Consider the following 25,332-nt stretch of genomic DNA (forward strand, 5'->3'; position numbering starts at 1 on the left):
AATGCAGCCAGGACGTTAGGTCGCATTTGAATCGGATATGTATCGGATATGGGTCGCATTCGAAAAGAATCTGACCTGTGCTGTTCAGACCGTCATGAAAAGATCAGATACAGGTCGCATTATGTAAAAAAAAAAATCGGAATTGGGTCACTTCAGGCTGCAGTGTGAACGCACCCTAAGTTTATTCCACTTAGCGTTGCTCTTGTTCTACGTTTCATAGAAGTCTTTAGCCAGCTAGCAACGTATGGAGAACGTCTCGACGAGTGGCGTCATTACCGCTTCTACTTGTCACAACAGCACGGCGAATGACGAGCAGCCTGGTAGCAGTCGCCTTTCTGTGCGTTTGATCGTGGCATTTGTTAATGGTAGAAAGTACTGGAATGGCGACTGCAGGGAAGGGAAACTGGTACCAGACTTTTCCATGATCCGCCACACTATTGTTAGAAGCGTAGTGTGCATGAAGTCAGTGTAGCTTAGCCTAGCATCGAATGTCAGCCATGACGAGGAACAGCGGGTGAGACTTCCTTCAGAGGTCCACTCACCCTGTAGGCCGCACTAATACTTTCATATCGCAGTGGGGGCCACGAGACATCGTCCTGTGGGCCGCAATTGGCCCTTGGGCCGTGAGAATGAGACCTCTGCTGTAGACAAACAACGAAAAGTCTTATTGTCTAAAATGGACTGGAATATGGTGAAGATGTCTGACTGACTACTGACAACAAAAAGAAAGAATGAAGCACATTTGGCACCACTACCATTTATGTAAGAAACATGGCTGAGCTTTGCTGAACAGAGGAAGAGAGGACGGATGTCTGATACATCTCTTTCTGCAAAACGTTGATTAGAAAACACATTATTAGGGGACAGAACAACCAAAACCTAAGGGGTGTGAACAAATAGTGAACAGTTAGACCAAGATGAGACTGTGGCTGTTTGTGAGCATAAAGTTAATAAGGTAAGAAAAATCTAAATGTTAAAAATATATTGCTAGAGAAGCATTTTAAATCCTCCAAATGGTGCCAGTTTGCTGGGTCTCTAATATAACAGCAGTTCTTTTGACTATCCTTTTGATTTAAAAAAAAGAAAAAGTAAAACATAAATCTTCACTTTGTGAACTTAAATTTGATCTGCAAGCTTTGCTAAGTGTCTTTGGCTGTGTTCTTGACGGCCTTGTGCTCACTTTTTGTCTTTCATACTTTTCTTTTTTAACTCCTGATTTTGGACATAAAGTTGAATGCAACTGTCAAGAGCTACATGCCTGAATCTGACTGAAATGGGAAAGTTGTAAAAAATAATGATATATTTGCCCTTTAAGACATGGAGTGAACTTCCACAGAGTGACTCAGTGGTCTCAGTGGGAGAGGAATTATAACCCTATGCTAATTGCTGATAGAAAGTGTTCCCCAGTGATCTGCCAGGACAGTGTGATTAGACCCCCAGGGCCAGAAAATTGCTGCACGTACACACATTCAAGAAAACTGTCATTTGATATTCAAAGTTAGTTTCTGTATTTTTGTTTTCTCATGCATGTGTTAATGTGTAGGTATTTCAGGCTTGAATTTCGAGACTCCGTCTGTGTGCGTACGTGTGTGTGCATGTGTGTGTGTGTGTGTGTTGTGCTAACTGTCTGAGTTTGAATCTGTGATACAGGACTCCAGGGGCTTAGCCATGCTCTCACATTACCAACAGTACTGGACTGGAAAATGAGAAAACATGCCATGATTTTGTCTAAAGCAGGCCGTACACTTGAATGCACACACACACACACACACACACACACACACACACGCAGACACACAAAGCCTAAACATCTATTAGTTCCCCAAAATATTATGAACCAAAATAGCTTCAATATCCAGTTTTTCATGACCAGATATAAGTAATCCCAATAATTTCCTCCTATTAAAGAAGTCATCTCCAAAACAGCAGTGACTGTAGAAAACTGACACAAACATTCAGATTCTCATGACACACCCAGTGATGTGACAATCCATTTCATTATTAAAATGCTCTCCTTGACTTTAACAGAACAGGATTGAGTGTGATGACATGGAAGAAAAACAAATCCAGAGGTTAAAATGGGAATAGAAAAGCAGAAATTGTCTTATTGAATCGGCCAAAAGAACAGAGGAAATTAAAATCTGATCAAATGAGTTCAATCGGTTGTATGACAAGTTGGTGAAAATGATTTCCTTCAAGCACTGATCATCTGTGGACGGCACTGAGTGTCATAGCAATGCCTAAGCTGGTGACAACTGTTTTCTCCAGTTTGTGACAACACTTCGGGGGCGCTGGAACATTCGAGTAATGTGACATGGCATGCAGCCACTGCTCACAGTCTCGGGGCTAAGATTTAGCATTTTTTGATAAATGTACAAAAATTAGTGTCACTTTTAAGGATGACGCCTCCAGGCAAATCATGTTAATGATGAGATTTATTATTGTCTTAAAACTATATTATTGGAGTTGTAAGTTTGCTGCTCTGTGTGTCTGAAACATCCCTCAGCGTGTGACAGCTATCAGTGCAGATGTATGTTTTTCTTTACGTTATGTGCAGCGATGATCGCCGCGGGGCGGCTTCTACGCTGCCAACAAGCAGCACTTCACGGAAACTCAAACCGCTCCATCAAAAGTTTCTCTTCAGAGACAAAGTCAAAGCTAAACACTGGCTGGTTTAGAACGAGTCAGTCTGGACCTATAGATCACACTAGTTGACTTATTGCTATGAGTCTGTTATTAGCAACGTAATGCTAACTGTCTGCAGAAAAGCTAAGATGCTTTTATTCTGTAGCGGAGGAGAAGCAGCTGCTGCATGGTAACCGTGGCGACAGAAGCAGGACTGATTGGATCCCGAAGCTCCACAGATGAACAGCTTTGATTTAGACTTTTAAAGTTGTAAAGAAATATATATACTAAAAAGTAGTCTGGCATATTGGTTCTTTTTAATATCAGAAGAGATGCAATCTGAACAATTTTCAGGTTAGGCAGAGTGTACAGCTTCATTATCTACTTAGAGACTTCTGAGAGCTTTCTGCATCACTCCACAATCTTTAAGTCACTTCTTACAAAACAATTACAGCGATTGATTCCTGACCGTTCAGCTGGAAGTCCCGATTTATTTGAAATGTCTGAAAAATCTATTTTGTTTGAGAGCATGAGTGAAAAATTTTGTCTCCAACCACAGACAGAGCTGGTCCTTTACATTCTAAGTTTTCTGCAGTTTGAAGAATAGACCACAAAAATACAGAATTACGGATAACTGGTTGGCACAACAGAAGATGAAGCTGGATACCTGGAACTGTCCTTCGTTGGGTCAAGATGAGTATTTTAACAGGTGAGCAATCACAATAAATTAGAAAATAACTGAAAAATTTATTGATTTCACTATTTCATTTGAAAAAATACAACTCATTAGACAACTCAGTCAGTCCAAGCTCTTCTTATCCAACATCAGATTCTTCTGACATTGTCTCTGGTTTAGGAGAGGCTTCACCAAGAAGTGTGACAGTTGTTGCCTATTTCCTGCATACATATGTAGTGCCACACTTTTTCCTTTAACCCAACTTTCCATTAAAAATGTTTGCAACCTGAAACACAGCTTCTTCAGGAATCACCTTTTGGTGTAAAGTCAGCTGTCTTCCTATGATTATATAATACATAACATGGCTATAAAGTCATATTTGTGCTTAAAAATGATTTTTAAAGCATATTTGTCTTTGTAATATTTCAATTTTGCAAGAAACTGAATTAGAGACTTTTATTAGCTTTCACATCATTATTGAAAATGAACAGACATTGACACTTGAAATACATCACTCAGTGCAATACAACTATCCAGTTTGGGTTTTACTTTGTAAATTGAATGATCAGATTTTCCGTTGTTAACATTCATCTGGGGGGAACAACGTTTTGCAGAACTAATTTCAGGGCGCAACTAAAATATTCAAAACGACTTAATGCTGCCTTTTGTCTATGATTTGAAAATGGGTCAAGTTCAAACAACTCTTGCATCAGTCAATAAAACCTGAGCTCCGAACTTGTTATTGTTCTGTATTGTTACTCTGCAAACATAAAGAAAACTTTGGGCCACGCTGCGATCAGTGTTCCTGAGACTAATCTCTCTTCTTTCAGAGATTACACTGCAGCGCAGTGCAGAGAGCCTCAGAGCGTCTAATTGAAAAAGCAGAGGAAATCCCACTGACACCACAGTAACAATAAGGACTCCCAATAGAATTACAGGTATTAGAGCTGGCCACATTACAGCATGGCTGCCGATACGAGTTAGGAAGGAAAAGCGTGGAATCGGAGCATCAGGGTGTAGCAGTGCTGAAGGATAGAGATACATGTGGAAAGGCAGACAAGAGAAATAATCGCCTTTGCTACTTATCAGTGTGTCCAGGCGGGAAATGGCGTCTGACCTCTTTGCAGTGAGACACTTAAAGACAGAGTGCATGGTCCCCTGTGGAACCTGCTACACCGAACACGGCTGGCCTGTATCACACCTGTGGCATCAGGGGACAAAACATCCACATTATGCAAGCATGAGCTCCTGGTGTGTGACCTATATAAAACCTTAACCCAGTGCAGAATGATGTTGTCATCGAGTCAAACTGTTGATAGTAGCATTAAAAAACTGATTTTTTTTTTTTTTTTTTTTATTTTTGCAACATGAAGACAATGAAAGAGACCTGAAGAGGATAAATATAGATGCATAGGTCCTGAGACAGAGGGATTAGTCATGGAAGAACAGCCTCCTGCACAGACAGGCGATCGGCTAAGAGACCAACTTTCATTCCACGAGATCCTTACACTATTATTACAGCAAAGCAGACAGGCGACACTTTCCATGAGGTTAACTCCGATCCCAGCGGACAGCTTTTCTTTGGACACGATTTGTTGGCCTATAACTTCTGACATAAAAAATCACAAACTGTGAGATGTAAAGTAGTTTTTAGTGAGCTGACGTTTAATTCAGCCTTAGACGCATTTGAAGTTTCAAAAGAATCATATCTGTCCTCTTCCTCAGTCTCTTCTGAGTTTATGTACGTCTGTTTCCAACATTGTTTACAAATGAAAATCTAAAAATCATTTTTATTCTGTTTCCCTTTTACTCTGTTACAACTAAACAAAGTTCATTATAAATCCAACAGTTCCTTAAAAGTCTCTGTTGTTTGAACATTAGCACTCAGTCTGCATCATGAAAACCGAGGACACACGGTGGCATCGTTCTCTGTGTGGTTCAGTCAAAGTCCACACCTGAATCCGATCAGAATGTAGCTTTTTCATTCCTTTTAACGCACTACTTTCTGTCATGTACAATGCAAACGCAGAGGTTTGTAGTTATAAAAAGGTTTAGTGAAGTACGTTGAAGATGTCCAGGCTTGTGCTATGAGGACGGATCGGTGAGCGAAGCCGTTTAGTCTGAGGTCAGTCAGTCCCACTTCCTGCCATTGGTGGAGCTGAGCAGTTTTCTCTCTCTCTCTCTGCTGCTGGTGTTTTATCCTCTGGGTGGGTTTGAGTGGATGATGGCCGTCGCTTCAGGCCAAACCCATCGTTGGTATAATGGGAATGTTCATTGTTACTTTTAGATATTTAGCTCGTGCGTGATATGGGCTTATTAGAAAAAAAAAATGAATATGTGCATTTATCAAGTATGTTTGTTGCTTTTCTGTCGACGTTTTCTTTCAGATTTCTGATTTTTTTCAGATTTTTCTTCCAGAGTTTCCCATTTGTTCAGTAACGATATATAATACGTTTATACTTTAGTGTTTAGTCAACATGAAACTATACGGTCAATTTGAATCATGCAAAAGTAAAGTTAGAAGTTGTACTTTAATGAGAAACAGTAATTAGATATCCCCAGCAGTAAGTGGAGTCGTCGCAGTCGGGAATAAAAGACAAAGTGAGCAGATATTTGGTTCCCAGGAGGATTAGTTACTTCTCAGAAGAGACCTGAACACCTGCTGAACCGTTCATCTGTCCTCCATCTTGTTCTTAATGTGCCAATTATGAGCCGGAGCCTAAAACAGATGATCTGTTTCACCTTTACTAACAAACTGCTGATTGCTAAAGTGATTAAAATAATTCCAGCATTTAAAATGCTGAACATTTTTGAAAACAGTAATATTTTTATAGCAGAAGACATGTAACCTCTTTCCAGCAAATAATAATGAGCATTTTGTATCTAGTTAACATTTTTGTGCACATTTCTTCCTTTTTTTCAGAAGTTGTGCAAGTAATGAACCATTTTGAAAGGTCAACATCATAACCATGAGTACGATGGTTTGATGTAATATGAGACCACTAGGTCAGAAGTCTAAAACGGGTTTAATGAAACCCAGAGGACCGGGGTTCACTCGTCCCCATCACAGCAACAATAACGACTGCAACGCTGCCGGCAGAGCGCCACTGTGATTCTATCGCCTGTACACATCGAGTCCCTGATCCTCCCTCTGATTAGAGCAGGGAGAGGAAATCCTCATCTTGAGTCCCACAATCATTAGTGTTGATCACAGCTGCAATTAAACTCTCGTTTATCTTAATTACTGAGGTAATGAGACGAGTCCCGCAGGAGCGCGCCGTGCTCTCTGAGGACACTCGGGGTGAGGAGCAGGAATGCTGGAGAGGCGTCATGCAGAGTCAGGCTCAAGTCTGCAAACAAGCACGGCCGGATCCGACTGCAGCAGAACTCAGGAGTCTGGTACATGGAGACAAACAGATGTGTGTGTGAGTGCAAGCAAATGCAGGAAAACACCATCACACCTCTGCTTCTGGAAACCTTCACTTCCTACCTTTAACTCTGGCGCCGCATCACCCTTCAACTTGCATTATCTATCAAACTTATAATGATTTTATCAAGCCTTCATTGCGGTGCTATAACTCTTGATTTTGCAACGACTGGGAATACATCGCGCCGCCTAATTAATGTCTTTTTAATGCTCTTCTCCTCTAGAGCTTAACTCAGTCATTCGGCTTTGCAACAAACACAACACACACGACAATATAACATGTGGCAGCAGACGGTAAGTAAGACCGAGTGGCTGAGGGCAGCAAATGAGAGCATAGGGTTTATGGTGGTGGACTCTGCTGCACAGCACCGAAGGACACCGGTGACCACGGCGCAAACACATAAACACATGCACAGTCATAATGTTTAGACTGAAAATGAATCTGACAAAAAGTTGGAGCAAGAGGTAGAGTGGAAGTAGAGTTAGAATAAAAAACTGAGGATGGCATGTCTGAAAAGGTTTGTAGAAGAAAACATTTTCTCTGTAAACAACTAAAGTTTGCAAAGTTTCACCCGAATGAACCACAAGATTTCTGGGATAAAGTTCAGTGGAAAGATGAACCAAAGTATAGATGTTTCTTCGTAATATCCAGTGTGAAGCTAGGAGAAAACCAAACCCAACACACAAGTACAACAGCCTACACCAGCAGTCAGGCCTGGTCAACCACAACTGACAGATGAAAAGATTTTATTTGATAGTTCTTGGGTGCTCCACCCCTTTCTAATGCCGCCCTGGGAAGCTGCCCATATCTCTCACATCAAAAACCACCGCTGCAGGCAGAGCGACTTGTTTTTAACATAAACTGATTTGTATAAAGATGGATCATTGTGAGAATTTTAATAATAAAAATAGGACTATGTTCATATTCTGATAAAAAAAACAATCATTTTTCAGCTCAATATGTTTTTCCTAAACTATTTTATCATTTTGTTGCCATTAGTAGTCATCACTTTTTGATGACAACAATAAGTTATTTCTACATGATGACAAATAAACCATCATAAACTCTTTAAATCCATATGTTATCTTTTTAATATGTATGTGAGGTCTGTGGATGGCTGTGATGCAGCTTTTAAATTTAGCTGCATAATAAAAATGTTAAAGGGATCCAATAGAATGATTCATTTAGGAGCAATGTTTATGTTTCAGGCCTGCTGCATAATGAGCCACACTCCCTGCAGAATGCAGCCGCTGCACTATAATCTGATTTCACTTCATTTCATAGTAAAACGACAAACCTCACATAAACAGCAGCAGCATCGTTTCAGCAGCAGCACTTCACATTGTTTTACAGCATTGAGAACCTCGTCTTTCCAGAGGTGAAATCTGGATGAAAACTAAGTTTTAAAACTTTATTTCTCCATTAAAATTTAGTGGAATTCTCTTCTTTCCAAGAATATTTGCGATATCGTCCTAACAAACAGGTAGACGGCATAACTTGAAGGCATAAACATCATTCTTGGCAGAGGAAGGAGAACCAAGCAGGATCACAGCTTCGTCCTTATCGTCACCATGCAAACTGTCTTTATCTTCTTTAGTAATACCAACACAGGGCAGGGATAGTAAATAAACACTTTTTTTGTGCTTAATTTGTCACTTTGACAAATCATAATCCTATTTTGATGGAATAAGCCAACTTGAAAAATAAAAACTAAATGTGGGCTGACTTCTGCTCTGTTAAATAAGAAAACATTCTTAAAAACCGTTGTTGTGAAGTTAAATCTCTCTACTGCGTTCAGATCACACCTGCTGCTGATCGCTGAGTTGATCAGACTGATGAAGAGGAAATTCCTCCCAGAGTTACTGACATCAGATCAGTTCTGTGGTTCTGACCTGAGACGATGGTGTAGCCGATTCCCCTCGGTGAGCCCAGATCCTGGTCAATGGCTGTTAACTTCCTCACTTGATATCCCTGCAGAGAGAGAGACGGCACAGAGTAAAACTTACATCCAGGCATCAGTTTGCATTAGTTTCTAATTTATCCTGACATTAAAAACTAACAAAATGATGTTTCATGTTGGATTTCTCTGTAAGCTTGTTTTAACCAGGCTGCTACTGGTTTCTTGTTTCTTTCCATTTATGCTCTATTTGCAATGACTGCTGCTGTTGGGTTTCATTCTCTCTGTATGTTCTGATCCATAGAAAGTAGCAAATATGATACGTATGTATTTAGCTTTGCAACCTACGTACCTGCAGCAGTTGTTGGAGTTATTTTTGCCACTGACTTTGTGATTTTATTTCCATAGAGGGCACATGTGGCTCAGGGCTTCAGTATTCAGCTGGTGACGAAACTATTACTGCATTTTTCTTTCCTAATTAAAAGTAATCCTGGTTCAGTGTTTTCAGGTTTAGCAGTCTCTCTTTCTACTTTGTGTATTCTTGGTGTTTTTTCTGTCAGATATAAAACACATCTGTCTCTGCTTCCATGTACAGTAACTTTTCATGAAGATATACAAGCTTGTTTTAAGTTAATAAATCCTTCATATTGATAAAAAGTTATGATGTTATTTATGATGTGGGAAATACTCTTGTTAGTGTTTTTGCAGTGAAGCACGGCCTTCATTTTCCTTGGTGCTGGATAGACTGTGTATGTTAGCTTCTGCAGTGCGAAGACGGTTTTCCACTCAGGGAATTACTGGATATTAAGGTTTATGTTGGAGATATTAAAACAGATAGTCATAAGGACTCTTCGCTGCAGGTTGTGTTCCCTAAATCTCACAATTAAAAAAAGGTTCACTATACGACTTAAACACAAAAGCTTTTATTTTTTTTGCCTTTGTTGCGCTATTGAGATGTTTCGGAAGACATAATCTGACAATGAAAGCTTAAAATATTTTAATGGATGTTACAAAAATGAAATATTAAAAATACTGGGATTTCTTATACAGGTAGTCAAACTTTTTTTTCCCTTCTTTATGTTTAATATCAGATTTATTTGGTGTTTATTTTTCTTGCATTTCTCTGAAGCTCTCCTGCTGTGCCGATGAGTCCGCTCCCTCAACAAATCACAGTATGACAGCTCAAAAAAAAGAAGAAAAAAAACAGAATAAGAAAGAAAAAGAAAGCTGTTTGAAAAGCCTTTGATCTGCAACACTTTTTCAGCCTCCATGCCTCAATCAGACACGGTGGTGATGCTTAAAAACCCCCGTGCTGCAGCGACACACTACTTCCTGCTTCCTTGCATCCTTCTTCCTTCCCTCCCACCCTCCGTCATCGCCTCTCTCACTCACACCTCAGGGCTGCCTCCTATTGATCCTGCAAATTGTGTCTAAGACATGTTTATGCTCCATTTCTGCCAAAGCATCTCCTGTCATTGACCAATTACACCAGAATCAATTACAAGCCTTTTAAAAAGGAGACCTGTTCCCCAGCTGAGAGAGAAACACACACACACACACATACAAACATCGAGGGAAGATGTAGAGAAAAATAAGAGGAAGTGATGCTGAAGTAATGTGAGCAATATTCTTGAGCTGTCCACACAAGTGGAATCTGTTCAATCAGCCATCACAGATACAATCCCTCCCCCCTTGGGGAGCACACTCTCTCACACACACGCACACACACGCATGCACACACACACACACACATTGTGAGAAATGCTAAAACACACACACAGACACACCAACGCCAGCCATCCTTCCATTTCTTGCTATACAGTGTGTTCCTCCCCCACCTCCTTTTCTCCTTCTCTTTCCTTCTCATTGGTTTGACAGCCAAATTGTGTGTTTGTCCTAGAAGGAGCTTAATGTCAGTTAGAGCATAGATTCACAACCATAACTGTTAAAAACACAGACCTGTGATTTCATCTAAAAAAAACAAAAAACAACAACAACAAATAAATAAATAACATTTTCCAGCGCTTTGTCAAACGTTTTTCCCTGGATGACAGGTTGATTGGCCCTCGGAGAAAAGAAAAGACAACATCTGAGAAGCAAACTCACGGAGAAGAAGAAAGAGATAGAAAGGCTTTTTTCTGAATTCAAACTTTGTGAGATGACCTGAGACACAGGTTTGTGTTTGATGGCCTCGTGTGTAAAAGTCACGAGCTTTTACAGCAGCTGACACGGCTTCTGTCAGCGTACAACATCAGCAGTTTATCAATGGCAAACAGTGCAGAGTGGAAATGACACGTGTCTGTTAGATTACATGAGGTCACTGGAGGTGCGTTCTGCTGGCCTGCATCACCACGTCTTAATAAAACTACAGAGTCAGCCATATTTATCAGCCCGCCTGGAGAGGGTGTGTAAAAAAAACCTGGAAGTGAATGTATGCAGCAGAATTTAACAAAAAAAATACAACTTTTAAAACAAACAGTGTGGAAAAATCTTAAACAAATGCAGCCAAAGAATTTCTTAATCATTTCTTTTTTTTTTTTATGTTGATCAAGATTTCTGAATGTTTCAAGTTGGTCTATTTTTACCCGGGGTTTGGGTCACCATCTTGTCTCAGCTGCCCAGAGGTGTAAAATATAAACTCTCCTTAAGGGAAAGAAAAACATAAAGCTTAATATTTATCAGGAATGACATTGGATAAAAATGTTTGCAAATTATTTAGTGTCAATTATTGTGATTGGAATAAAAGTTATACTCACTCTGAACATTAGGATACAAACCAATATTTATTTTAAAATGATCATTTTTAAGTAAACTTTCTCACTACAGCACAAATATTGTTGGCTGCTAAACTGCCAACAATATTTGTGCTGTCACATCTGGAACTATAAATTTAGAGGACATTTATTCATGAACTCATGCAAAATCATAGCAATAAATTTTAGGATTTACAATTTTCACCTGTTAAAGTTTATTGTTAACATTGCAGGATCAGAAACTATCTGAATATTTCAATTAAAGAATGATGGAATGTTGCCTGTCCCCAAATCTAACCTATAATGAAAATGTTAAAATTGAAGAATCAAAATAAATTTTATTTCTGTCTTTAAATTTTAGAATATCTAAAAAAATCTGTTTGGGTTTATGAGGAATAATGTTTTCTTGTAAATATGAAGGAACATACATTCTTGAAGAGTTCAGCAAACAAAGGAACATGAAAATCCACTTCATGTCCCTGAAGTGGTGAAAGAACTGTGATGTTCCAGATTGTTTCACTTTTAAAGTTTATGACATCATGATTTTTAAAATCCAGTAAAGAGAGGATTTTTCAATTCATTTCCAGTGTAAAAATTATGCTTAATTGATGTTCTTTAAAATTATTGTTGTTATCCCAACAACAGATGCTTCAGTCTCTCTAATCCTCCAGCAGGTTTGCTTCCCTTCGCTTGTCGTCAGTCTAACGTCTGTTTCTGTGTCATCCCGCCTCTCACTTCTTCCTGTTTGACCTTCCTGGTGACAGTTGATGAATCAGGGAGTCAGGGAGCCACTGGGCGTCGGCGCCGTCACGCCCTGTTAATATGCATGCAAATGTAGCACTTGACATTTCTACTAAGTTGCGTAGAGGCTGCGGACCAGGATAAGCCAGTGGCCGTGTGAGCCTCGCTGGCCTGGGTGAGGAACTGAGGCTGGGATGGGAGGAAATGGAGTGATGGAGGGGCAGAAACAGAACGACAGACGGCATCATCCTCATGAGGCTAATTCCCTCCAAGCCAGTGGAAACATCAATAGCTCGACTGTTAGCCACCTGGTGCTAAGCTAAAGAGCTAAGAACAGAGGCTGAGTGTAACGGTGCTCAGGGAAACAGTATATTAGATGGCCATTACAAACCCAATTGCAATAATGACTAAGGTAAGGTCACAGGGAGACCCCACTGCTTAGCATTCATATGATTCACAGACTTCTGACCTTTGCTGGAGGCCTAACATCCCAGAGGCAGAACGGTAAATTTCCTGCAGTAATTACAACCTGACACACCTGCAGCGCTGTATGCAGACCTCCGGCTGAGGCAGTTCTACAGGAAATACTCAGAAAGGTGGAGAATCCTGAGGTGATTAGAATGTAGGCCTTCTCTTTAGCTATATATTTTAAGCTAAATGAACTTCCCTGATATTAAAGAGCAGGGCGGACGAGAAAGGTGGTTGATGGTTGCTGCAGCACTGCGTAGTAACACAGCTACTTTTCAAAGTGTTAATTCTGATGTCAAAGTGAAACTTGAAGTTGAATTTGTTTTTGGTACAGATTTGGTCTTTGCCAAGGCTGGCCTTCATCAGCAATCCTGTTTATGACGTTCAAGGACAAGAGCGATCCTGAGGCACAGCCTGGTGAGGAGACTGTCTGGTCTGTGAATCCAAGAAGCTCACGTTGCAGGAGCTGTGGTTCTGATCTTAGAGCCATGATTCTCTATCTGCTGCTGAACTGTCTGTAGTTGAGTTTGAACCGCTGAGGATGACAACCAGTTCTTCTAAATGATGAATTGATGGCTTGGGGCCTAAGTTAAGGAAATGCAGACACTGCTCCTGTCTGTTGGGATAAATAAAAAGGTAACCCAAGAAGGCAGAGCTGTAGATTTACCGGTCCTCCAAGCCTTCCTGAATCTCCCTCGATATCTTCTTCTTTTAGAGTTTTGATCACAACCAAAAGAAGAAGATCCTGTATTCAAGCAGCTGAAGTAACCTTTCCTTTGCAGCCTGGGGTAAACCCTGAACTCTCTGGAAGTGCTTCATGTATTTGTTGTCAGGAAACTCCTTGGGATACCTACAAATGAGCTGCAGAGAATGACTATCAGAGGAAAGGTTAAAGGTCCTTAAAGGGACATCAGGGAGTTTCGGTGACAGATGTCAAGCAGCAGCTTTAACACATATTAGTCAATGCCATTCTGAACTGCAGTGAAACAGATCAGATGACTTGGTTTGAAAGGGAAGCATTAGAGTATTTCTGATGTTTCTGACACAAAGTGAGTTTTAAGGATGTAGAAGTAGTTAAAACAAATGACAGAATACACAGAACAAAACATGACTTTAACAGAAGTCCACTTTTTGTTTTCAAATACAGACTAAAGGTTTCTAAAACCATTTTGTCAATTATGTCTTGGAGTGAAGTCATTTGGTCCATGTTTGATTTTTTTTTGCCGTTGTCAAGCTGGACCCCTGAGGTGGTCCACGCTAAAAATATCAGTGAAATGACCAATTCTCTTCTTTCCACAAACAGAAAAGGTTTCACTGATCAACAGTTAAATTATCCAGGAAATGACCAGAGTAAGTTTTTAATTTTTCTAACTCCAGACAATAAAATGTATTCCAGGCTAAGCAGCAAAATGTCCTTCAGTTCAAATAAACAATGAATAATGGAGTTAAACATTGTCAGATTAGACAATGTTTAACTCCATTAAGACCTGGTACAAGAAATAAAACAAGACTTTATATTTCAAAAATGTTAAATTATCAGATACTTTAACAAAACAAAACAAAATCTTAATTTAGATTTTTGAAAAGCAGCTGGAATTTGTATTTGCATTAAATGGTATATTTTTGTCATCCTCACTGAAAGGTGTTCATGTGAAATTTCATGATGTTTTGCTACAAAGAGATTTACTTCTATTTTAACTGATTCCACCATAAAGTTGCTTAAATTCCTTATAAACTGTTGAGTATTTGGATTGAAGTACTGACCAGAGGAACGTCCTCTTCTATGTTGGTACTGTAAGGTAGGTTGGTGAAAATAGGGTCCATGTCTTGGACATCAGTGATGATGATGGCTAAGTTTGCAAGTCTGGACAGAGGTCTCACTTTGTCTTGATCCTAGTAAAACCAAAAGGCAAAATCAGGTTGTTTACAGGGGCATTAATCCACATAGATGTTTGGATGTTTATTAAAGGTATTGTAAGCCAGCTGACCGTGGCGTTTACGGTGAGCTGGTAGGCAGTTGTTGTCTCATAGTCCAGCGCTTTGGTGACGGTCACGGTGCCTCGGGCTCCGTCGATGGCGAAGAAGGAAGAAGGAGGCTGGAAAGAGAAGAGGACGCTGCCGCCGGTGCCTTGGTCCGGATCTGTGGCGTTCACCATGAATATCGCTCGGCCCACCAACGTGTTCTGAACGACACGAACAACAGAAACAGGCAGCAGTGAGAACAGATAACATACGTAAAAAAGATGTACTCAGACAAAACCATAAAATAATTCCAAGTTTCATTTTCAAGATTAAAAAAACTACAAACTAAAACATCCAGGCAGAGGAAAAACTTTTCCAGGTCAAATTTTTCAGACATAAAACTTATAAAACAAATTTCTGCAGTAGGTATAATGTTCACCTTGAAATATGTGAAATAATTTCTGAATATTTTTTACTAAAGTAGCTGTAAAAATACAGCACAGTAAATGTCTTCCTTTTTTCAAAAGGTTACTCAAGCAAATGTAAGTACTTACTGCCTTAGAACTTCATTTTTGTAGTTTTAAATTTTACTCAACACTAATTCTCTCTTGATTCGGTTACTTCAGTTCACTTTCCATTCCTAAAACTTCACAAACTTCCTCTCAGCTCTGATTTGGTGAAACTTTAGCGTAGCTAAAGCAAATATCATTTACAGGTGCTGAGATAAGGAATAGAATAAATAACACGACTGCCAATAAACATAAACAGCATCTGAACCTGTGACACATTTGCTTGATATATTCATTATTCTCTTCAACCCGTCTGGTTGTTAAAGAAATGCAGAAAAACACCTGAATCCCCCAGAGCCGGCTGTTTGTCAGCACACGTCCACATATGCATCTGTATCTCTGCATGTCATGGATGCCAACATTATCAACTTTGCTTTGATGTCAAGCAGGCAGACTGATAGGTAAGCTATTGCTGAGTGAGTTTGTGCATGCTTCATTTTCAGAATGAGTCTGAGATGTGTTTAAATGTTCGTAATAGGACATTATTTTCTTCCCCTAAAGCGCAGCAGCTTTTATCTCTGTGAACAGCATCCTGTAAAACAGTGAGTCATTACCATCGCCCAGTGTCGAATGCCCCGAGGCCTGGAACAACAGACCCACGTCCCGTTCCAACATGTAAACACACACTCAAACACCTGTTTTGATCTGCCAGATTTGACAGAGGCGCTACGTTCAAAGAGGCGCAGCAACTGTTCAAAGCGCTGACGAGAGCACAATTCCAACACGATCCTGGATTTTTCCAGTGTCTGATTTTCAGATGGCTCAGTCCGTGTTAGCTCATATTAAAATGCAAACACAGGAAATTACTTTGAATTCATTGGAAATGTTTGTGGTTCTTGGAAAAAAGCACAAGCTGGAAGGATGGAAGAACCAGTGAAGAGGTGAATTAAACATGGTCTGATGTATCGATGAAAACTGAAGATTAAATGTACAGAAGAAAAAGATGCTCACGTTTATTTCTCACCGTGTGAATTTGAATCCGATCAAACTTCTCGTTTTAAGTCAGATTTACCAAATTTATTTCTATTTGCTAAATGCCAGATTTATATATTGACATCGTCAAAGCCAGAGGTTTAGATGCATCTCCTCAGTATTTAGTAAGAACCGTATGAATTGGGTCAAATATTTTGGGTTTCTTTCCAGAAACTTCTCAGTGGTTTTCAGGAGTTCTGGTCCGTTCCTCCTGACAGAACCAGTGGAACCGTCTCAGGTTTGAAGGCTCACTCACTATCACAATCTTTTCAGATCTGCACAAATATTCGCTCTAAATCAGCTGCACTAAAACACAGATTTTGTCCCAAAGCCAGTTTGTAACAACCGTTGCTGTATTCTTAGGTTTAGTGGAAACCCAATCTGCTCCGAGCTTCAGGCTGACGTCTTTAAGTTGCTTCAATATTTCTACATAATGCTCTTTCCTGTATGAAGTGGACCAGACTCTCCTGCACAACATGATGCTGCCACCACTGTGGCAGCATCATGAGAGAGATAACTGACCTATCTCAGTTAACCTATCTCGGTTATCTGACATAGGTTACCTGTGTCAGTTAAGCCATCAGAAGTTTCGAAAGCTATGACATCATCATTTGGGCTTTCCCTCATTATTTAAAGAGACAGTAATCATTCTGTAACAGTTCTGATGATTCTAGCTGACCTAAAACAAGAACAATTTTGTCTGATGTAACATCAGGCAGTGATAAAGAGAATGTAAACATTTGGCTTCAAACATATTAATGGACAAATAGAAGAATATGTTTAATTTGAAATCGACAAATTAGTCTAGAGCCATTTATTTTATCTTAAAGATGTTCTATTTGTGCAAATGGTGTGGAAGTTTTGAGACAAATATTTCTCCATATTCTATATTTGTTTTTCTATGCTAATCCAGTCCTTGTGGGGACCAGGGTCTGGTCCCCACAAGGGGAAACCCTGTTTTAGGGTCAGGGGTCAGAATTAGGACTAAGGTGTGAATAGGTATGTGATGGTTAGGGTTAGGAAAAGGGCAAAGGTAAGGTTTAGGCTGTAGAAATGAATGGAAGTCAATGGAAAGTCCCTACAAAGATAGCCACGCAAATGTGTGTGTGTGTGCGCGTGTGTATGTGTGTGTGTGTGTGCGTGCATGTGTGTGTGGGTGCGTGGGTGCGTGTGCGCGTGCGTGCATGCGTGCGTGTGTGTGTGTGTGAGTACTGGCTGCCTCAGAGGTTAGCAGGCTTAGCGTTGTGCAGGTGTGTGAGCAGCTAATCTGGACTCTCTGACCTCTCCTCACAGACAGAATGAGCATCTGTCAAATACACATTCACATTATTCATTCTCATCTTCCTGTTATCCCTCGAGGCGCTGAAGGTCAAAATGCTCCATCAGCATAAATGGTGCATTTAATTAAGAAGCACAATCCAAAAACAACTGTTAAAAAGCTTCAAGTGTAAAGTTTTCACAAAGATCTCACTGACTTCTGTTGGACAATCAGTGGATTCTTTGTCTGAATGTGAAATAAAAATGAAAGACAGAAGATGAACTATAAATGTTTTAGTTTTTATTAACCGTCCAGACCGTCCGGTCATGTGAGACCAGAGGCAGCTGAGCTGCATGGCGTCACATCGAGACCATGGCGAGGCGTCATGTGTCCCCCTCTATTCCTTCCTGGGTGCAAAAGCCAATTGGTTAGTCACGGCTCATATTCCTGCGTATATGGCTTGACAGCGCTTTGTAGCTTTTGAATAAATGGAGGCCATTTCCACAGGGAAGAGGAATGTTAAAGGGTGAGACAGTTGAAGAGGGATGAAGAGTGTTCCCTGCTGTGTCTTATCTGAAGTGCACCGCAAGAACCGCCATCCTCTCCGTCTGAGAGCTGCTGCTAATAGAAGAGGAGACGCAAACCGCAGAGAAGAGGTTTCAAAGAAAAGATTCAACGTTTTGGGAGAGTTTTCATGTCCCTTTTTATGATTTAAGCTACAATATTTCAAATCTTGTTCCATGTTAAAAATGGTTTAGCAAATAAATTTGCAGCGTTAATATTTAATATTCAACAGGTTTTTGAATGTAGGGTTCCAAAATTGTGGCAATTAAATGTAGCTAAACGCAAATTCAAGCAACACTAGATATTTATTTAGATAAAACAAAGAATGAAATATCATCACAGTATTCTGTTGGTCTGACTCAGAATATTGGTAAATTATGATGAATTCTACGTTTTTTGTAATGTGAATAAATGTGATCAGGATCCAATGGTATGAATGTTTTTGGGCCGTACAAACAGAGCTTACAGCAGTTTCAGATGTGATGTTTGCAAAGGTTTATTAGTCAAGATTTAGGACTGATCCTTTAATCTGACCTGACTCTGAATATGCACCAAATTATGTCCCAAAGTCAAACATAATGACGTCACACACAGTGTGAGCAGAACAATGTGAGTTTTTCAGTGAAGAAGTTCAGTATATAGACAGAGCAGTAATAAATGTGAACTGTTTAGGCAGTAAAGGATGTCTTCTGACATGACAAAGAGTATGAAAGTAATATTTAGGTGTTTATATAAGCTCTGGAAAGTCCCAAGTAACAAGAGAAATGTCAAAAATGGGAGAAAGTGGCATAAAGATGGAGAAAAAAATCAATTAATGCAAACAACTAAAAGGGATTCATGTCTGTGCCAAGAAAGAAACACTATAAAAGAGAGCATATTTATTTAACTCTGGGCTTGCTGCGAAACCTGGTGTTTGTTAAAGCCTCAGTTTAAGGTGAAGATGATGCGAGTCATATTTCTGGGTCTACATGGCAGAGGGATCTCTGAGGGCCCATTGAGTCAGAGACAGACATCAGGATTACGAGGTTCTGAGCGCAGACGTACTATCAGGGAGTCCTGAGAGCTTTCTGAGAGTCTAATGGATTCCAGAGGTCAAAGGTTAGCTTTGCTCTCCTTTTTCAGGGAGTCACTGCAGTGAAAGACTGGAGAGTTTAAACTGGATTAGTTAGATTCATGTTTGTGTTGCTGTGCAGGACTCAGTATAAAGTTGAACTTTAACTGAGTGAAGCAGAAAGACGAACCATTTGCTTCCAGTGCAGAAGGGAGAAAATTTATGAAATTGTAATAAGTGAAACAATGACGTGCAAAAAAGAAATAACCAGCAAAAGTATTTATCCACCAGCTGTCCTTTTGTCACAGCTAATTTGTATTCCTTTTGTTTCCTATGAAAGTTCCAGCTTCACTTCAGGATGACCTTAAGCAGTTCGAAGCAGAGCTGTGGTATTTAAATCACGTTAGACTTTAACTTATCTTGTTCTACTTTCAACAACGCAGACACAGCATTGATTTTTCTCTCTCTGAAAATCTTATATATTCAACATGTGGTTTTCAGTCAAATGATCCATAGATCACTGTCGATAGGCAAGAGCTGCAGCTCTGTGAAATTCTGTTATCAGTTATTGATTTTGCAGATGACAATTTGAGTGTCTTTACCAATAAATACTTATTATACGGTAGGAAATAGGACAATATTTCTAAAATGTTTGCATGAAACTTAAGAAATCATCTTTCACAAAAACATTTTTACCATTATAAATAATTAGATGCTCTCTGAGTAGGATTTAAATATGATGAGGTCACAGAAATTGCAGAACTCAATAAATTTGCACGAAAAAGTCAAAATTGCACAAAAACATAAAGTTAGCATGTTAAAAATAACTTATTTAGACAGTTTAGTTGATTTGGGGGTTAGACTTTATAAAAACCAAACATTACGCTGCTGCATTGCTGATATTGAGGACAGCTTTAGAAAACAGCTTCATCTTCACAGCGGTGACTCTCACCATGACGCAGTGAAAGCACATGTAGCCGTCCTGTCCTGGATCAAGGTGGTGAGTTCCTGTAGCTGATCTTCATCGGACTCCATACACTCCTGAAGAAGCTCTGAACTACCATCCACTTTCACACCATTAAGGTGTTAAGGTGGCCAATAACGGCCACAAAAACACAGAAAAACAGATATGTAGAAACAAACAACATGAGATCTGGAAATGTTTTAACAGTAGAGTGGAAAAAACTACAAATTTCTTTTTTTTTTTTGTTTATACAAACAGGTTTCACACATCAGTGTAAAATAATTCCATCCATGTTTGATTGGAAACGCACTAAATTTCCAAAAGTATTTGGTCATCCACCCAAAACATTGAATCCAGAGGTTCCAATCACTTCCCTGGTCACAGATGCATGAAATCCAGGAACCAGGCAGGCTGACTACTTCTACAAACATTTGGGAAGGAATGGGTTTCTCCCTGCAGCTCGGTTAATTCCAGAAAGGTTCTGTGACAGAAACCACCTGTGCAATAAGTCCAGTTCTGAAATCTTCTCATCATTAAATATTCCAGCATCAACTATTAGTGGAATTACAACAAAGTGGAAGTGACTGGAAATAAGAACAACTCTGCAACAGTAACACATGCTGCTAACTCTGGAGCTGCAGATCTGACAAGCATACGTCTCTGGGATTAGCAGTTACTAGGTTACCAGATTACATTGTGTATAGTGTAAACTCTGGTGCAGAGTGGATTATAGGATGGGGCTGGTTTTCAGGAGCTCTTTAACTTCAGTAATAGAATCTTAATCTGCTTTCAGCTACCAAGAAATTGTCCAGACTGACTGGAAGTGACTGGAAATAAGAACAACTCAGCCACAACGTTGAAGGTTACATGAAGCGTCCAGCTCTGGTTCTTACTCTCCAATTCCTTTTACAATAGGTAATAAAATACTATTTGGTTACTTTGTAAACACTCATGTTGTCAGCTGATACAATAGTGTCTTAGGCAGGAAGCCATACCATCCAAATCAAAAACCCACCATTCACCAAGGCAACAACCAGGGTTAGCGTCTGCTCCTTTAGGAAGACATTATTGACCAATATTTCTGATAACTGGCTAACTGACCAAATAATTTGTCTTCAATTAAACAGCCGTATCTGTGTCTTGCTTCCAACTGTCCCAACTGATGATCAGCTGAGTAATGAGAGCCAAAAGTCCATCTTCACCAAGCGATGAATTCGAGCTAACTTTTGTCCAATCTGGTACAGGCCGTTGCAAACTGTAAGACTTCTGAGTCCAGTTTTTTGTTCTTATTTAGTCAGAAATGTTAAAGACATGGTGATTTGAAGGGGCAGCGCTCGGGCTGCACCCCCCTGCTGCTGGCAGCTTCAGAGGCCCAACTGTTTCCCACAATAGAGCCATGATTACACCTACACTGCGCACAAGGTTCTCAGTTCCTCCCCAACTGTCTGCTCTCCGCTTCCAACCCAGCGGGCATGTGATTGCACTGGCTCTGTTCACCCTTTCACTCCCAGCCTCCCTCCACCGCCGTCCCCTCCATCAACGTCGCCCACATGAGCCGCCCTGTCATGCTGCCATTGACATTATTATAACTTACGCGCCGTCATGTATTGTAACAAAGAAAGAAAGAAAAAAGTAGAAATTACATAGAGTGAGGAAAAATGTAAGACTTATTCAGTCATTGTTTAGGATAATTTATACATGCTCTGCTATTACCAAGTGACCAAATATTTTAAAAATGATTTTAAAACTTTAACTTATAAAAAGCATTTTTGTTTAACACTGTCATAACGGGCATCTACTGCACAAGACATCTCCATGTAAGGATGCTAATGTGAAACGGTTTTATGAAGAAGGAAATCTAACCAAAGCAATTACTAAATGTTAAACTCAGCAAGTCACTAAATTTAAGTGGAAAACCAGAATTCCTGTTAAATGAGATTCCCTGGTTATCTACCGTTTGGACACAAAGCACAGAGATGGACTAAAGGGAAAAAGCTGAAGCTGCTGGTAGCGACTCAGAAGCAGCTGTGTCAGAAATGATGAATCAACAACAGCACCTACATTAATCACTAGGTTACACTCAAAAGCTATATTTCACATCTGAAATTAGCTTATCAATTATTCACTGAACTAAACGCCCTTCATCTGCATGGTTTCTTTTTTAGCAAAAATGAAATTTTATGAAAAAAAAATCCCTAGAAAACCCAGAGCGATGGTTAGCTTACTATATAATATTGCAATCACATCCATGCTCACAGATGTGTGCACCAGGAAGAGGTGATTCCCAGACTGCATTGCATCCAGTGTAAAGTTTGATGCAGAGCAAATTATGGTGGAACCGTTTTTTAAGAGTCGGGCTTCAGTGAAATGAAGATTTTATTGGGTCCAGTTTCGTGGGAACAGTTTGATGACGGTTCCCTCCTGCACACCAGTGCACAAAGCAACGTCCATTAGGACAGAGATGAGGGATGTTTGTGTGGAACAACTTAATCCTCCTGCACATTAAACAAAACTTTGAACTTTCTAAAGCTTTTCTATAATAGATGAATATTTATTATATTATAGAATATAATAGATATAATAGCTTACTTCCTCAAACACTGACAATCAGCAGATGTTTGCTCTGTGTTGGTATTTTATTGGTAGAATGGTTTTGCCATATAGTTTCATCTCTTTACATTTAGTTTCTTAGTCTGTTCTTGTGCTGCCTGTACATTTAAACAGACGTCCTGAGATTATTATCAGTATTTTAGTTCTTTTGTCATGTTAAATTTTCCCAACTCATTACCTGTTCCTTGTTTCTCTCATTACAGCTTTTCATTAAGCTGAGTTCAGGTTCCTGTCTGCCTGTTTTCTACACTTCAAAATATCTAGTGGATTAGTTGATGTGCTTGTTTCTGTGATATATAAAGATGTCTGACATTTTGTTCAGGTTTCTGTCTTCGTTTTGTTTTAAAGTTTTTAGAAAGGATTCATAATATTTATGGGAAAAAGAACATGTTTTATAGACTGAAATGTACTAATTATTCTTTAGACTCCAGGTGATTTTTCTTTCTGTCAGCCTGACTGGGTTGTTTCAGAGCGTAGTTTGTCCGTTACTTTGATTTCTCTCCAGTCCTCTTGAGTTTTTTCTCATGGTGCTTCTGTACTTTGAACCTCCATGAACTAATTTCAAGCTTGCTCCTGCTTTTCCAGATCTGTGATCATTTGGGTCCTTTCTTTTCAGAACTGACAGTTAGCCTTTTCTTGACGATTCATTTGACCTCCTGTAGCCAATAGATTTCTGGTAAATTGGTTGGGAAGACATAATGCCAAACGTACAGTATTATGGACAGAGTCTTTGTGTACTGTACAGAAACTGATGGTAAAAAATGTTTCCCCATTATAACCTCCTTTCTTTCCATCTTGCTCTTGCACTTGTTTCCGCCTGGTCCACTCGTTGGCCAGACGGAGCAAATTTCTGTGGAAGCACTCAGCCGGGTAAAATGATTTCTCACCATCAGACAGCAAAGGGAGTGAGACAAGGACAGCCTCGCAACGAGTTTGTCTGTGTGGATGTGAGCAGAGATAAAGAGAAGGACAGTATGCGTGAGAATGTAGAGTACTAATTGGTAATTGTGTTTCAATCACCGTTCCATGAGATAGCGGACATCTTGTAAAATCGACATTCGGTTTTGCAGTGTCTTTTTGGTTAGGAAGGACCAACGATGTGTGGTATTTAAGCGCCTAAATGTTAGACAATCACTTCAGCAGATGGAGGGTCTTTCTGTGGCAGAGTACAAAATGCTGTGTGTGTTTCTGTGTACGGACACAGAGGCTTTTATCAGTAAGGAAAATAAATAACATTTTTATCACCTAATCAGTCTTCTCCACCAACTGCCTGACCTCAGCCCCCCCTGTCAGTACTCATGGCTGGCTGCCTCCAAAGAGCCGGAGCTGTTTGTTTAAATGTAAAGGTAATCAGGCCCAGCATGCCGCAGGGATCCACCGAGCCAGAGAGAGACAGATGGGTGGATCCCAGGGGACGGGTACAAGGACGGGCCAAATCAGCAACTTCTGTACCCTCTTTCTATCAGCTGTAGAGTCTTATCCATATCAATTCAGAACAAAGCACAGACTGAAATACATGGCCAAGCTTTACTGACACAGGTTAGCATTCAGCTACACTCACTGGACAATATATTAAGTACACCATGCTGGTCTTGCAGCCTTCAGAATAACGAGGACTGCTGATGATTCAAGACGGTGTCAGAAACATTCCTCAGAGACTTTGTTGCTGCCGAACTGCTGGAGTGACGCTTCACTTCATTAAATCCCAAAGTGCTCTGTTGGATTCAAGCCTGGTGACTGTGGAGACACATGGGGTGCAGTCAACCTATGTTCAACAAAACCAGTTTGACATGGTAGAAAACTTTGTTTAAAAGAACAGCCAAGAAATCAAAAGAATTAGAGGCTTCCAGATCTTTAATTACTTGCCAACAAGAAGAGATGTAGAGTTTTACAGTTGGTAGGTCAGAACGTTCTCTAACAAATGAAATGATCTTGCTTATATTTATTCCCTACATGCTTTGCACATGTATGGACAACTTTATCTTTGCAAACTGTCGTCTCCAATAGGACTTGAAGTTTCTGCATGCTATGAAAGCTGCAATGTGGAAGTTCACTTCAACCGTCAGGACGTCACCTTACTCTGAAACTAGACTGTCTAGAAATATAGTCAAAGGGCAACAAATCAGTAAATGATAAGTCAAATCAATGTAATCAGTAAATAATGATAATTAATAAATATTTTACAACAGTACATAACTCTGCAGGATGTAGCAATCAGAAGATGAGTACATTATGGACAAAAAGAGACAGAAATGTTCAGTAAAAGTACTGAGAATATCTGTGGTATGTAAATACTGCTTGGCTGGTACTGAGAAACTTAAAGTGACAGGAGGACATTCCTCACAAAAGATATAATGGACTTAAATTCTGACCCGATAATCTGATCTAAATCTGAAAATGAGACTAACCAAACAAGGCAACATTTTTTTGTTCTTGTCTGACTTTCTTATGCCTGAACAAACTGCAGGCTCAGCTTCCTGTTGTTGGCTGAGAGGAGAGCTGTCTAGTTTGGTCCTCTGCTGCTGTAGCCCACCTGCTTCAAGCTTTGACATGTGGTGTGTTCACAGATGGTATTTCACTTCAGTCGAGAACATTTAGTGAAGCTACTGTTCTCTTTCCAACCACCCTGCCCATTCCTCCTAACAAGGCTTTACCTTCCACACAACATCACTCAGTGGTCATTTGGTCTTTTTTGGAGTATCTCAGAAGCTACCCAAGCTCTGAAACACTCAGACCAGCTGGTCTGCCACTGGCAGCCATGCCACAATAAATTCACCTAAATCCTCTTTCCATG

The 25,332-nt window shown here is 39.9% G+C and overlaps 1 protein-coding gene across 1 annotated transcript in view; it reads right to left on the reverse strand.

Moving 5' to 3' along the window:
* LOC106958449 (cadherin-23-like) overlaps positions 1-25,332 on the reverse strand; it is a gene marked incomplete at its 3' end in the record, with an annotated part of 160,811 nt that overhangs the window by 77,081 nt on the left and 58,398 nt on the right. Inside the window, exons 7-9 of the mRNA XM_015050354.1 lie at positions 14,577-14,771; positions 14,353-14,481; positions 8,622-8,700 (exon numbers count right to left, since the gene is read on the reverse strand). Coding sequence (XP_014905840.1) covers positions 8,622-8,700; positions 14,353-14,481; positions 14,577-14,771 — 403 coding nt within the window. The remainder of the gene's footprint in view (positions 1-8,621; positions 8,701-14,352; positions 14,482-14,576; positions 14,772-25,332) is intronic.

This window comes from Poecilia latipinna, unplaced genomic scaffold (genome assembly GCF_001443285.1).
Source record: "Poecilia latipinna isolate Pla-1442-1.1 unplaced genomic scaffold, P_latipinna-1.0 Scaffold987, whole genome shotgun sequence".
In the NCBI taxonomy this organism is placed as follows: domain Eukaryota; kingdom Metazoa; phylum Chordata; class Actinopteri; order Cyprinodontiformes; family Poeciliidae; genus Poecilia; species Poecilia latipinna.